We start from the raw sequence: 16,361 nt of genomic DNA, 5'->3' as shown, positions 1-16,361 counted from the left end.
CATTTTTTTTCAATCTAAAATCACACAATTTTTTTAAAAATCGTCCCGACAGGAACCAGTTTACGTACGGTGTGGCGGGAAACATGTACACAATAAAGAGTACGTTTAACACGACAAGAGCTAACAATTATTTGTAAATGTTTCCACAATTCATGATGACCTAAAACAAGCAATAATGCAGAAGGTACGAGTTATCTAAAATCAAAATATTAAAAAATACAAAGTTGGAGGGAGGTTGTTGGTACAATAAATGTCATTCTCCCTCCCAATATAGCGGGCGTCGTTTCAAAGGTGATCTTTACATATTGCAGGAAAGTGAATAATAAACCAGCTGTTGTTGTAGTTGGTGTAGTGATGTGTAATAAAGTCAGAGAGGGGCAGTAGAATGTTCGTAGGATGTCGGCAGAGCATGAATGGATTTATGGATATGTTGGTTGACAGTGGATTATGATTAGTATGTTTGCCTTTCTATATGAATTACGTGATGGCAATGCAGATTATTGTCACCAAGATGATCTTGCTAACTATATTGTCAATGCAAATGGGTATAGCTAAGCCATACTGAATTCGGTTGTCGAAAAGAGTATATGCCATATTAATCACATGTCAAAGAAATAAATTTGGTACTCCACTAACAATGCGATATGCATTCGCAACACATTCGATGTGCTTACACATTCATTGTTTAAAGGGATATTGTATTTTTTTCATCTAAAAAATTAAACCAAGATTTTACCAGAGAAAGACTAACCTTAACATTTGAAAAGTTGTTTTTTTGCAGACGTAATTAGCGCGTAGTCAAATATGAATCTCAGATAACATCAATATCACTTGTCTGATTGATGCAAGTGTCTTCTTAACAAGGCAATTATTACCCAGAATGACACGTGCTCAATGTTTTCGTATCACCTTTTTGTTGTATACAGTAATTGTTAATTTACCCTGTTGTGTGTTGAATAGTCTGCCAATGGGTATGTTTTAACTTTACTTCAATGGTGGTCATATTGTTGTCGTCCGAAAAGTGCGAAAACAACAGCAACAACAACATTATTTACAGGCCGAGTTTATTTGAATAAATTCGAAGGAACAATTATTGAATAGTAATTAGCTGTCGTAACCAGCCATAGTTATTGATCGTATAGTTTATTTGCGAAGAGGGGGTTTGCCGATTAAAGGATGACTTAAATAGATGAATTCAATGAAGTGTTATCTCAGCCTATTGTCAGTCTTTCACCGGTAGCCTCGAGCTCGACTGCCTCGATAACTGTAAAGAAAATGAAATGAATTATTTTAATTTTATAATATTTTATGGATGTAATAATCACCTTTATTGTCAATAACATCCATATACATGGTATATTTCATGAATAAAACGAGATTTCCAAACTTGCTTCACATGAATTGTTTTACAGTAGTTTCCAAGTTTAACTTAAGGCAATTCAAAATTCCCATCTGCTTTCTGAGATACGTAGTTGTATTAAATGTAGAAAATTGTGACTCTGTCAATTTTGTCGTTTGCTTTGGTCCGAATATCTAGAACTTAACAATATAAGTTGTTAAATAAAACGTACCTGTATCCCCACACAGAATCTTTGTGCACGCCCAAGTTCCATCGCTCGTACAGTAACTGTCAAAGGATATAATAATTGTCATTAGACTGATGTAATTTAAGTGGTTGGCTTACATGTGTTATTATGATGGTTCAACTGGCCACTATAGAATCATACACACAGACTGTTGACTGCTTGGATTGGCACTTCAGAAACGTTAATTTGACATAAGATTGAAACGGATCATTAAGCACGCAGACGAATCTGGTGGATACGTTATGGTAACGAAATAAGACCAGGTAGCATTCATTATTTTGTGTTGACCACGATTTGACATTTTCAATCAAGCTAAGAATGTTATAATTATAGCAATCGCTCAAGAACTTTTTGCAAAATTATTATTTCTTCATTTCTTTCTTAATTTCCTTGACATTATTGCATATGAAGAAAAGGGTCCTATTATCATCCAGAATGCATTTCTCATAACATATCGAAACATTGAAATGACAATCTGTCAGCGCCCTCGTGATCCAACCTGAGAAATGTAGCGTTTTAACGTTTATAAGTACTTGGTTGTTAAACGTACTGTAAAACATGTCGAAAAAGCGGCATGCAATTTTAGCAAAATGTGGTAAAATGTTGATTTAGCGAATCTCTTTTGTCATTGTTGATTTCTTTGTCTGGCGGCCATTTTAAATTTATAATAATGTCATTAGCGACATCTTGAATTAGTGAATGAGTTCTAAATTCGCAAAAAAGACATGGTCGCGAAAAAGACATGTTTTACAGTATTTATTAAAAAGCTATATTAGTGATGATGTGAACAATACGACTAAAAACCTGGTTAATAAGAAATCATGCAGTATTGTAGTTGCAAAAAACAGTGTCAGCCGGCACAACTGCCACATTACTGTAAATTACTCAATTGTTTGAACTCAACAATATATATGTAATGCAGCTAAGAATAGAAAATTGAGAGACGTGACACCAAATGATGGATACACATAGCAGCGAGATTTAGGTTCCCGTTACGGATTGTGAAACTTATAATACGACCGGTGCCGACAGTCACGGCTATTCGATAGCCCTGAGTACAGTCCTGTAGGTTGCCCTTCTTCCACTGATCATTCGGCCCCCACATTCCTGAGAAGCCGAATAGACTGGGAATTCGACACTATTGTGAAGAAATGTTCGGGCGATATAAAAGGCATTCAGCTTTGCAGTTAAAAAATGAGAAGGTCGATACGTCCAACTATTCTAAATACCTTAACAGGAAGGGAAATTACATAAGAGACCTACTACGGTCGATCAAATCGACATTTTCCAATGTCAACCGAAAATACACGCCGCCATCTTGTTCTTGACGTATTTATCAACAAAACGTTGTTTCGTTGCGTAAAACTAGATTTTGTCAATGCTCCAGTACAGTAGGTTCATTTTTCGGCCACAAAAAAGGTATTTGCGATCGCTAGATTGGTCGAACGATGTTTTAGCTGGTTACCGTCATGAAAACGGCAGAACGGTTCTCTGCCATATATTTGTAGGCGTGTGTCGAATCCTCGGTCTATGCGACTTCTCAATACTGTGGGGGCCGAATGATCAACGGAAGGAGGCCAACCTACAGAACTGTACTCAGGGTTAGGCTATTCTACTACATGACATCGGAGCATTGCTGGCTTTGTTTTATTTGGAAAATTGTTTTACATAGGGTAAAATGTGGGAAATTGCCATACAACCAAATATTGATCTTTTTCGCAGTTCAATAACATGTTATTATAGTAATGATAGGAACCGAACATTTGAAAATAGTTTAATTGAATAAACTGCCATATTAAGTACAAATATTGGGACAGAGATTAAAAATAATAAGCCCCAGACAGGGTGTATCATAACTCACTCATTTCTGTCAGTGTCACTAAATATTTTTGTAATACTAATACAGTTTGTTTACTCCTTCTGGCTTCACCCGCTCTTTTGAAGTTGCTTTCGCTTACATGCTTACTGGTTGCATGTACGCTTTCCAATTTACAGATGCGTTATGAATTGAAATGTCCCAAACGATTGGCATGTAAATATTGGGTTCAACGTCCACACTATAACTGAATCCATCAAGCAATGCAACAAAATTAAACAAGAATATATAATATATGTTTGAAAATAAGCGACTTCGAACCAAGGTGTTAGCATAATGCAATATAGTCTTTTGAATAAAAATTAATAATAAACGTATCTAGTTCATCTATAGTATTACGTAACGAATGTCCACTACATCCACTAATAACCTACCAGGTATTGCAGTCTTCTTTTCTGCCATCGCCTTCCTGGAAAATAACGCCCTCATGGAAACATATGAACACAGGATCCATACAAATGGTGCCACATATTCCAGAAGCACAGCATTTTTTCTTCCCCTGGCAATCGGTATCATCTTGGCAGTCATAGTAGCAGTAACCCTTTGGACGGACATCGTCGATAGAAGGTACCATTGGGCATTGTCCGGGTTTATTAGGTTGTTCTGGAAGGAAGCATTGTGACGTTCAGAGCTCTCAGGAAATAATTTTACACCTCATGGAAACGCTCAGGTGCGAATGCAGCAATCACAACTTTGTCTGTGAAATGACAAGTTCGTACGTAATAGTTAACATATTTAATGTATAAAAATACGTACCGTCACAACAGTATCGAACTTTGTAATCATGACATTGATCACCAGCTGGCTGATCTTTGTCAAGACAAACAAATCCAGGATCGACATCGTGATGTAGGAATACCTGCCCGGTGCTTGATGAAGGTTGTTCAGTGGCGGCGACAACAACTTGGATGAATAACGGATTTTTACACATTTCATTTGGATATTCATCTTGGATTACGGCGGTGATTTCACGATCTGCATCTAAACCTTCACATGGTTTATCGGTGTTGAACCATTTTGTCCACTTGTCACAATCTGGCTGTTCTGTGTAGTGATATTACATAAATGAAAAACATGGTTAATGAGACGAGACAGTTTTTCGCTTATAATAAGTATTCAATTCAAAGTAATACTCAAATTCAAATATTCAACTAAAATAACGTAAAAACATTATTTGTTGTGAATATTGATTTACCAGAACAACAGAATCTGACTTTATAATCTTCACATTTCTCATCGTCCTGTTCTTCATTCAAACAAGCAAATCCATTAATGATATCATTGCTGAGTAACACATCGCCTGTTAATTCAGCTGGTATGCCATCAATAGTCTGGGCTTGAATTGCGCTGGGTCGTTCGCACGTCTTTTCACATAGTGTTGCTAGCGTTTCTAAATCGCCAATCCCTTCTTCTGGACTGTCTTCGTCGAACCATTGTGACCATTCACCATCACATGGGGGATTAGCTGTTTGAACAAAAATTACACATATAATACTGCATATTACACAACGTTATCGGACATGCCACAACGAGGAATCAATGTTTTTAACCACGGGACAACATCTCAACAATTATCGGAAATCCCGTGGAACACGGTGACACAACTATTTTAAAGGAATTATTGATTAATTTGTGACTCAGAAAACATAACATGTGAATGTATACCGGTTTTCCAGCAATATACAATATAATAAATGTGTTACCTGGACAGCAGTATCTCACTCGATAGTCATGGCAAGTGTTATCTGGCTGATCTGCCATCCGACACACAAAGCCAATGTCCGGTGAATAATGCAAGAATATTTCATCAGTATCTTCTGCAGGAATACCGTCAAGGGTCTGCACTTGTATCGCCGATGGATCGGTACACATGTTATCACCATACAACTCGATGGCAAGTGATGTAGTTTCCCAGTCCCCAGTACCTCCTGGGTTATCTCTATCGAACCAGACAGTCCATGCACCATCCACACATTCTACAAGTATATTCCAGGCATACATTATTCATGAAATTTTAATGATTCGCGATTATTCATGAACTAAATGAGTAGTGTGCACTCATCTGTATTTGGACAGCAAACTGATGTCAAGTCAGTTGGATGGGTGTAACAATGGTAGCCAAATGGACACTGCTTATCAAGAGAATCACAACCAACGGGACTCCCATCAGCACCAATTAAAGGAATTCCCATAGGGCAAGGTGGTTGAACTATAATATTACAAACACCCACGCAGTAATTATTAGTGAGCCATAGAATATGTAGTACACACCACGGTGCATTTAAATTAAATTTTATATCAACTGTACTGCACCTTACCAGTTTACCTACGCTTCTCTATACAAATTAATATTATGGAAACATTTTTACATAGTGACATTCAATAATGTTTTAGTCTCAGTAGCACTTCTTGATAATTTAACTTACCACAATCAGGGTCCGGTTTGCAGTACCACTTGCCGTTTCTACATTCGCTAAATAAATTTAAACAAACGCAGTTTGTATTAAGTGTTTCAAGATTATGTGCAATACATACAACAAGGTACAAATTGTTATCTGCTATCGTTGATGTAATTTTGATTAGGCAAATTTCTAATCTAATGGTAATACGGGCACAATACTGAGAGCATATTCGAAATTACTACACAAATGCCCCCGGGTAATGTCGCGTCAATGTTCGTGTGGATATATGTGTATATCGGTAACACCTTAACGGAGCGAAACGACCACTTGGCGTAGTCATAAATGCAATCTGATTAAAATATGATGTAGTGTACGGGCTTTAATTAATTATTTTGGCTATAAACTTATTTTAATTTTATTTTTATTACTTTTGTTATTAATGCCTTTTTATTTTATTATTTTACTTTGATTTTCTAATTTTTTTAAAATTCCGCCCTACATACATCTGACCCGATGCCTATGTAACGATATTTCCAAGAGACCAACTATCGACGATTTTAGTCAACGAATCACAGATCTCCTTCTATAGCGCACGTGATGACGTCACCGGGCAGAGTCAGGTAGCAAACACACTCAAATAAAATGGCGGATTATACCGACGTTAGCGACCGATAAAAACACGGCTGATTTGGACTGGACACATCGCAATTGATCAGGAAATATTTTTTGCTCCAGTTTTCTGCGTCGATGTCGTGGGACGGTAAAATCAGGTTGCATTGTTTATATAGCTATTTACAGTGTTCTAATCATTATGATTTACTTAGTTTTTTGCTTCCATTCTAGATAATTAGGCAGGACTCCAGAAGACGTACCTACACTTTATGCAATTTTATTTTAATTATGCTAATTTATTAATGACGTGGCAGTTTCTGTGCTCATGAATATTCATTAATTTGTGGGTAAATACATTTTGAAAGGGGCGATATATTATTTTTGTGGGAAGAGTTAGAAAGGGGGGGTCAGTAATCATTCGGGGGTCAATACAAAAGAAGGGACCCATTTGGAGAGCAGCCATGCTCCTCGTGTCTGTTGATGCACGTGACCTACAGCTGTCAACTGTGTTCGTTCTTCGTCGACTTCGACTGGCTTCCATGTGAGTTAGTATTCTTGTGTTCTGACTACAGTTTTTGTAATCCGCTGTTTAGGTTTTTAACGTCTTTCGTAGGAGTGTCCAATCCGTGATTCGAACTTGCGATCTTCGAGTTCCCACCGCACTGTCTTGTCCACTGTACCACGAGTGTCTTCACACAAGAGATAGGATTTAAGTTCTATTCATAGGAGCACTGTTTTCACTAGCAGTCAGAAAACATGCTAAACATACTGGATTCGAACCAGCAATCTCACATTGTGATCTCACATTGTCTACATTGTAGATGTATCCACTGAGCTATGTGGGTAGTCATGCGAATTGAATAATTTGTTGTCATATTTAGCTTTATTGCCAAATAGTGTTTGCGAGATAAAGATGGGCAGGCAAGGGAATTGAACCCGGGTCCTCCTGATCACTATGTAGGGATCTGATCCACAAAACCACGATGGATTGACTGGTTGTGTTTGCACTATATAGTGTGTGTATATATAGAAATACAACATATTTCTATTATTGAGTTACAATTGTCCAAAAAGTTGGCAATTTTGTGTTTTACTTGTGTAAACTATATACATGGCATAACCCGTTAGTGTACATTTTGCCAATTGGGTGTTTGCCATTTGCGTTGCCCATACCTGACCCGACCCTAACCCTAATGCCAAGACACGTTCCTGTTCATAATTGTTCAATAATGATACTCTGCTGTGCACTGTCTGCGGGTAAGTTGCATTGATGTCAACTGATTAAACAAGTCGCGTTTAAGTAATTTCCACTATTAACAAGTTGTTACATTGTGACAATAAATGTGTGGACAAATATTTTAGACTTATTTTGGTGTAAACAACTCTCATTTGATTAATTCCAACAATTACAAGTTCTTAAATTGACAAAATGAATGTATGGACAAATATTGACCATTATACTTGTGAGTAAATACCTGTTGTTTAATTTCCACCTCTACAAGGTTGTTAAATTGAGAGAATAAATGAGTGGATAAATATTTGATACTTATTTAGGTGTAAGAACTCGTGTTTGACCAACTTCCACCATCGCAAGTTGTTAAAATAATGAAATAAATATACTGGTATCATTGGATATTTGATTTAATTGTGAAACTTTCTAACAAAATATTAACAGCTGGCTTCGAACCCTCAATCAACAATTCCGCAGACACAGTATAAATTCCACAACACCACAGAAGATATTCGTCTGTTCCCTGAATTGTTTTCGTAATATAGGGAACGCCATCGACACTTTAACAAAACTTACCTTGACTTGGGTCTTGTTTATCTCTTGTGACTGGAAACTGTTGACCAAATTGTTCGTCGTCCAGTTTAAGTTGTAAGTTATTTTATTATTTATTCATTCAGTTTTGTATGGTGGAGTTTTGTGAGGTTTATTATTATCGCGACGTTCTTTGCTTACTTGTTTACGGTTTGAAAGATTTCAGTTTATTTGATTTACGTTTTTACAGTAGCTCTGAGCGGGACTCGAACCCACTGTCTCTTTCAAGCTAATTTTGATGGCACGCTTGTGTACAACGTCACGACGTTGGTCGTTAAGTGGTGTTCATTTTTCCAACTACTCCCGTGTTCCGATGAGTTGAACGGAAAAGCCAAAACGATTGCTCGTTTCTGATTGCTTCGGTTCTGGTGAGTGTGTATCTAGCGTGATTCGAATCCGTGTCGTTTGTATTGAGCGTTTTTGTATTTCCCATGTTGGCTACGCCGTAATATGCAACCACTTTCCCGTTTTATTGTGATTTTGAGAGTGTTTAATGATGTCTTCCTCGCCCGTCACGCCATGACCCAGTTTCAACCACACGGCCATTTTGCAACAAGTGCGTGACCCTCGGCGTCACCCGACTGACTATATGATCGTTGTGTTCAACTGTTAAAGCTAGGATTTATTACCGTTATTATCATTATATTGTCACATGATTTGTTTTACCTTATGTGCAATGTCTTAAGTATCTTTATTGTAATTTCTATATACCAATTCGTATATACCGAGGAAACGACCCCGATTGAAGGTCATGTATTTTGTGACGTCACCAAATCGTGTGTAGGTACGGCTTCTAGATCCGTGCCAGCAAGTGCACACATTTGATGGAAGTGAAAAAAATATTCAATGTAATGACAACAATTGTAAAATGCTGTGGAATTTCTTTTGTAAATAAAAATATACTAGCAATTTTCTATTAATGGTTTATTCAAGTGGGCAAAATATAATGTACAGAAAGATTGCCCGTAGAGTATCTCTACACTGAAAAGTAAGCAACCGACAGCCTGTATAAAAGGGAGCTGTGATTGGCTGTTACTTACGCGATATTTGAACGGGACTTATATAAGCGTTGGATCAGATGCATGTAGGGCGGAATTAAACAAAAAATCAAAGTAAAATAATAAAATAAAAAGGCATTAATAACAAAAGTAATAAAAAATAAAATTAAAACAAGTTTATAGCCAAAATAATTAAAGCCCGTACACTACATCAGATTTTAATCACATTGTCATAAATGGTGGTTACAGTGAGTGTAAAGTAATAATATTATTATTGTTTTTTTTCCGATAAGCAGTGTCCGATGTTTACAGCAGTGCAAAAATGTTGAAATTTGTTTCGTGTGATGTTATGCAAAGTACCCCCACCCCTTCGTCGGATCACTGGTGTCATTCACTAGGAGTGAACCAATTACTGCACGGACAGGTTTGCCAGAACGTTATTTTCACCCAAGCTGATTGTTGGGTTTTGTTTTCCACTGATTCTGCATGAGATTACAGTGCCAGTTGTTGGTAATGTCGGAGCTAATAACTGTTGAGTTCGACCACATGTTTTTATATACGAATTATTTTTGCACCTATTGTAAAACATCACACAGTGATTATCGGAGAAGCAATTACAATATTGTTACTTTACACTCACTGCGGGGAATACATGTGTGGAGTAGACGTTTTTGCTGCTTACCATATTTCACAGTTTTCTACATACGTTTCAAATGGTCTGTAGTAAGTACAGTTCTTTTCACAGTAACCTAAGAACGGATTTAAAGAGTTTTATAATGGCGTTTGTCGAATACTGTCATGCAGCATTCAATCAAATCACCACATATTACAAACGTCATAGCACCGGGCATGTAAATATCATCATTATACTAGTACAATGTATAATGTTAACACACAAATATGATGTGATATATATTTCTTAATTATACCCGAAGCATTTCCAAATTTAAACGCTGAAATACCTTCAATATAATGTCCACCCAGGCATGAAGGAGGCGGGCAGTTTTCAATGTCCGAACAGCAAAGGTAATCCTGATCAGGATTTGCAATACACTCATCGCACGATACCCAGCACACTTCCGGTACAAAATCGATTGGACAAGGACATGGTCCACCTGTGAAAACAATCATTGTCACACATTGCAACACACAAAAAACAATTACAGTCGAGCAATTCGAACTTACTATTGTATTAATTTTGAAATTGAAATGTCTGTGTATGCACGACATTTTAAAAGTAACATGTACTCACCGCATGCCAGGTCAGGTCGACAAATCCAATCCCCTTCTCTACAAACGCTGATAGAAAGTATACAAATGTTTTGTTCAAGAATATTTAAATCTAGTCTACGATTGTAAGTTCCGTATTAGTTAAATCTAATAAGTCTAATAGAACTTAAAGGGCGGTCGTAGTCATGCCAGGCATGCACGAGACATATGGGTCTCATATAAACAAAGATGGCGACTTGGCAGATCAACGAGTACAAACTGAGACGTTACCAAGATTTAATTAGGTATTTTTAGGTGATTGGAAGGTATCAAAGGAGGCAAGTCGCGCTCAGGTTAAACCTCGTACTCATGATTTCCATTAGAAGAGCGCATTGGATTGTGGGAAAATACACGTTTATCAACACAAATATCGCACTTGAGCTGCGCTACGACTGCCGCGCTTTAACCGAAGATAATCAGAAAAACCAATCTCTTACCATATTTCACAATCTTCGTTTACTACATCTCCTGGCGAGTAATACTCGCAGTCCAACTCACAAAATCCTTCTGTGAAAATTAAGAAAAATTGTGAGTGTCTATAATTATTAACTCTTTGAAGCGCAAGGGTTAACATGTGTCACCATTCGCAATTTCTTTATATTTTCAAATATATTTAAGTCCATTTGAGCCAAAATTAGAAATAAAAAATAAATATAAATGGGCAAAATATTGTACTGAGTTGGTGGGAAATGTGGTCCAAAGATTCTGGCAATCGAGATGTTTGATTAGGTCAGAAACAGCCATACACGCTCATGTACAGGTTGTGTGAGAGAATAATTTTGGAGGCGAACATACGGGTTCTCTGGGGGGGGGATAATAGCATACATTGTGATAAATTATCCCCGAGCACGGCGTTGCAATTCCGTGGATATGGTATATCCATTATGTTACGTTGTATGGTGATATTCTCTTGATCATGAGTGTGTAGTAGATTTCATATATTACACATATTGCGTACGCGAAGTATGTTATTCGCGGGCATTTTCTCGAACAATTCGCATATAAATTTACCATTTTAGGCAATTATAATTACTACAACGGGCTGATCGGTACCTGTACCTCGATTTCTATGGTCTACTTAGTTGTTTCCACTTTAAACTTTTGTAGTCGCAATTGTATTATAGTCAATTCAGTTCCGGGACATAAACTTGAGCCATCCAGATCCAGGCATACAAGACGTGACTAAAGCCAATGAAAGGACAGGTTTCGACTAAGCACAGAAAAGCAAAGGTCAGCTGATATTCTCAAAGCTGTTGTATCTATACTATAATTTCAATTACCTGGCGTGTATACTCCTCCAAGACATGCTGGTGCCGGGCAGCTACCGTCGTCGCAACAAATATAGTTTGGCGTCGTTGATGCATGTTCATCACAAACGTCACAATTCAACCAACACATTTGCCCCAGAAATCCTTCAGGACACGGGCATGGTCCATCTTTTTTTGGAAAAAAATATAATAATGATATTCACGTGATACTAATCACATGCAGTGATGTGTGTTAATATTCTTGTAATATCTATGCCATTACGAGTACACAAATGACATGTTGCTCACCGCAATGTCGTCTACACGCTTCTTCTGTTTCAAAATTATTGTTGTTTCCTTCACATCCTCCGTATATGAACTCTATACACTCATTTATTTCACAGTCGAAGTACCATCTGGAAATGGAACCTTTACACGTACCAGGATCAACAGGTAAACAACAGTCACCTAAAATTTTAAAATATTATATATCTGTAATTAATTATTACTGAAATGAATTCTATCATTTTGTTAGGAATCCGTATATAAAAACTGGGATACTGTAAATTCTATTTGCACATTGCTTACCTCCGCATTCTTTTTCGCAATCTGCTCTAGTATGAAAATTGTTATCATTCCCCTGACATCCACCGTAAATAAATTCTTTGCACTTGTTATCCCGGCAATCGTGATACCATCGTGGCAAATATGCTCTACACGGTCCAGATTCAGGTTCAAGACAGCATGGGTATTTATCTGTACAATTAGATACCGAGCTATTACTATTTCTGCAATACCTCTGTTAATGACATTCTGTACATATTGCGAGAGATCGAATCGTACATTTTGCACAAAAATGTGTTAGTTCAGTATATATGGCCATAATACATTTCTTGCGAGCATGACCCTACCTGGACAACATGCACCATATTCAAAATTAAGCACACAAGAATATCCAGTCGGACATTCTGTAAATGCGCAATTGTACGGGTATCCAGTTTCAGCTAACAAGGGCTTCTCGCAAGGAACCCAGTCTGTTGGTAAAAAAAAACAGTGTGTATTATACAATAGTAGTCAAATATTACTACGATCTGATCTAAAACAGTATAACGATTTCCTGTCAAACTGATGTCACAAAATACTGTTTTTTTTGGTATTGTCGAAAAGTACAACAAACTGGCACAAAGAAAAATATAAACTCGTAGCTGTTGGCATAAAAAATAAAGCAAGTACATAATACGGAATACATGGTGGAGTAAATTATAATTAATTCAAAGTAAACATTTTAATACTACTGTTGGACTAATGTTTGTATCATAAATGTAGCACCTAACGATATTCACAGAAATTGCTGGCGAGTTTCAACATCAGACGATCAAGTGAAATCAACTTTCATATTATAATGTTTAACTTAAATCCTACCACTGTTACAGCATATCCTATCAATGCATGTGAAGCCATATACATGCAAGCAATCTGCATCTGTCAAACACGTGACTACAATACCCAATTCGTCCGTTTGTGGAGTAACACAAGCTATAACAAAAAATCAAACGAGAGAATAGTAACGTTATACATTTCCCGGTGAAGATGCGCCAGTACTGTTTATGTAAATTACCGTTTGCGCATGCAATGGACACGAAAATAACATTGTGACGTAAGCCATAACAGAATGTTTCTTACTGCAAGATGGGTCTGTGGTACAGGGGTCCCATTCGGCGTTTGTGCATTGACTGCAAGAAATAAACATTGTACATTAGACAACACAAATTACCTACGTAAATATAAATGAATTGCCAATCGATTTATATACAAGGTATTTCAAAAGTATATACCATTCTGTGCATGGTGGCACTGTTATAGTATCTCCTGGCATAAAGTATTCACAATCATATCTACAGTAACCTATAAAAACAATAGAAAACCACAATAATGAGCGCACATGTAGTACATATTGTAATATATTATACATGGATGAACACTTCCGGTCATTTGTTGAATCAAACTGGTGCTACAGATTGAACACATTTGCACTTGTATGTCGCATATACTGCATGTTACCATAGTAAAAACTAACGTGAACATAACCCACCAACAGTATTAATGAATCCAACACAGCCTCCTGGACACGCTTTCTCATCAATGCAACAAATGTCGTATGGCGGATGGTTCATACAATTGTCACAGTTGGATAGGCATACTGGAAAGCTATCTATTGGAATGCGAGGACAGGGGCATCCAATCGGATCTCCTATAAACAGGACAAACGGGAATCACGTGAAATTAAATGTACGGTGTGTCAGAGTGTACTTTATAGCAGTCGGTTAAAACTAATTAGTGCACGGTACTCACTGATAGGACAGCACACCGATAGACCACTCGAATCTAGCGCAGTGCATTCATATCCTCTGGGACAATGCTTTATTCTTGTTGCATAGTATTCTGATGTCAGGAGAGCTCCTGAACAGAACACTGTTCCAACACCATCTTCTACATATGGATCACCTCCGTTCGGACATATTTCATCTAGAAAGAAAAAAACAAAAACAAATATATGTTTTATATAATATACTTAATTGATAATTGTAGGTACAATAACTGTTGTTTTTAGTGATGTTGTTACTTACCACATGGTAATTTCTCTATGCATGCCATGGCGCCGTCTATACATTTACTGAGAATACGAACAAAACATTTACTAGTGAGAATGTGATCGCCGATCCATGTGCTACCAATCATATTTTCGTCAACAGGTTTTAAGATGGGGTTTGCTAATTATTACTTCACGTTCACTAAATATGTGATTGAATAGAGAACAGCAAAGAAGATGCTACGAAAATACACTGTTTTAGCCGACATTATTATTGAATCTGTAATACCCACCATAACACACAGTCTGGCATCAGAATCACTTCGCCATTCGGAATCAGAACTCCATTAACAACGCAATCTCCAGCTACAGATATAAATACACATACTATCAACGCTTGATGTCACCAATTATCCAGTATGGTGGCATGCGACAAGAGTTACGGTTTCGCATAAATGTTTTGCGTGGTCATCCAGTCCATTGGCATCGTGTCGGTGAACAATAGTTGAAAGAGAATTGAAATAACAAACACCACTGAAGACGATTTGTAGTGAAAGAGAAGACTTACAAATTGCTGGACAGCATATACTGTATCCGAGGTCTAAGGCATGGCAAAAATAATCAGCCGGGCAATTCCCTTGTGTAAGACCCAATGGTGCATCCAGTGGAAGTGTACAGAAATTAACATCTGTTCCCGTACTTGTATAGTAATCATCGCCATTGGGGCAGATGGGTTCTGATGGATCTATAAAAAAGTGCGCTGGTATTAAAAAGACAGGAAACAACAGAGTAATTTGTAATAGGTCATACAACTATCTACAAGCAGTATATATACTTGCAATCATTTCATAATATTGTTTGTTTTTGGTTAATTTGCTTCATCGACCAGAACTTGTATATATTGCCATATTTATTACGTTAAAAATTGCTGTTGAACTTGAAGTACTAAATATTGCCGGAACTTACCACAGATAAGACCAGGGGGATACAAACATACAAATCCACCATCCCGGCATTGACTGGGGACAATCAAAAACGTTAGTGTAGTGATATTGCACGATTGTCAATACTACTTGTTTATGTCATTATCACGTATAGGCAGTGTACTAGCGCATGGGCAGTAATGGGCAGCATGTCGTTAACTGAACAATAATAACAAATATGTGAAACCTACCAGAGGGCGCAGCCCCATATCACGGTTCCACCAACTGGGTACGCAACGCCGTTATAATAACACACATCATCAACTGGCAAATAGAGCAAATGAATGTATATAAAATTACGGTCTTGAACACCCAGAAAAGATGTTTTTTTTTCTCTAAATGAGTTACGTTTAACAACCTAGTTGACGGAGAAAAAGCAATAACATTTGAAAACACTTGCGAAGATGTGTATATGTTAATTAACCCATAATATAAATGAGGAATAAATTAGAGACTTTTTTATTTATTTGTTAAAATTAGCAGTTCGTAACAATTAAATTTGTCGCTACTTAGCACAGTAGACATTGAAACGTTACAATCCTTGTATAGCGTTTCAAAAATGTAATTGTGACAAAATGTAATATACGCGCTTTGCATACGTAGCATGGGACAGGACAGGAACTGTCACGTCTTAAAGTCTGATTTCGTAATGGAAAATGAAAATAAAATATGTAAATACTTACGTTTCAGCGGGCAGCACACACCGTGCGAACTCGTTATCATGTTACAGTAGAAACCACGTGGGCAGGTCCGAGTTAATATACTATCAACACCAATTGCAACAGAGCACAATGCATTCATGCTTTGGTCGTCTTTATAAGGTTGTTCTCCACTGGGACACATTTTATCTACAGATAATAAATTCAAAAATGAAGTCTAAAATTTAAAACCGACTAGTTCAAAATAAAACTGTTTATCTACAACTTTATTACAATTCATCTGACACCGCAATGCGATAAGAAAATGTCTTTCGCAT

At 37.1% G+C, this 16,361-nt stretch overlaps 1 protein-coding gene across 1 annotated transcript; it reads right to left on the bottom strand.

Annotated features, from left to right (window-relative positions):
* Positions 1 to 1,047: 1,047 nt before the first annotated feature.
* LOC146739410 (uncharacterized) lies at positions 1,048 to 16,155 on the bottom strand. Its single transcript, XM_085502350.1, has 26 exons — positions 16,069 to 16,155; positions 15,577 to 15,649; positions 15,369 to 15,421; positions 14,971 to 15,147; positions 14,696 to 14,768; positions 14,440 to 14,486; positions 14,165 to 14,338; positions 13,905 to 14,063; positions 13,648 to 13,717; positions 13,496 to 13,545; positions 13,235 to 13,348; positions 12,724 to 12,846; positions 12,401 to 12,568; positions 12,122 to 12,280; positions 11,846 to 12,001; positions 11,003 to 11,072; positions 10,549 to 10,595; positions 10,259 to 10,411; positions 9,979 to 10,045; positions 5,889 to 5,935; positions 5,166 to 5,438; positions 4,658 to 4,927; positions 4,219 to 4,506; positions 3,837 to 4,065; positions 1,572 to 1,627; positions 1,048 to 1,264 (listed from the first exon to the last, which is right to left on the bottom strand). The coding sequence occupies exons 1-26, from the start codon at positions 16,106 to 16,108 to the stop codon at positions 1,212 to 1,214; spliced, it is 3,189 nt and encodes a 1,062-aa protein (XP_085358476.1). The 5' UTR covers positions 16,109 to 16,155; the 3' UTR covers positions 1,048 to 1,211.
* Between the last annotated feature and the right edge of the window lie 206 nt (positions 16,156 to 16,361).

This window comes from Saccoglossus kowalevskii, chromosome 8 (assembly GCF_978046115.1).
Source record: "Saccoglossus kowalevskii chromosome 8, keSacKowa6.1, whole genome shotgun sequence".
NCBI classification, from domain to species: domain Eukaryota; kingdom Metazoa; phylum Hemichordata; class Enteropneusta; family Harrimaniidae; genus Saccoglossus; species Saccoglossus kowalevskii.
This window is presented reverse-complemented; position numbering and strand designations above follow the sequence as displayed.

Coding starts and splice junctions, on each gene's coding strand:
- LOC146739410 (XM_085502350.1), bottom strand. CDS start 16,108: ATGATAACGAGTTCGCACGGTGTGTGCTGCCCGCTGAAAC. Junction 12,281..12,400: donor TTGCGAAAAAGAATGCGGAG/GTAAGCAATGTG, acceptor TTAAAATTTTAG/GTGACTGTTGTTTACCTGTT. Junction 5,936..9,978: donor GTAGAAAACTGTGAAATATG/GTAAGCAGCAAA, acceptor AAATTTATTTAG/CGAATGTAGAAACGGCAAGT.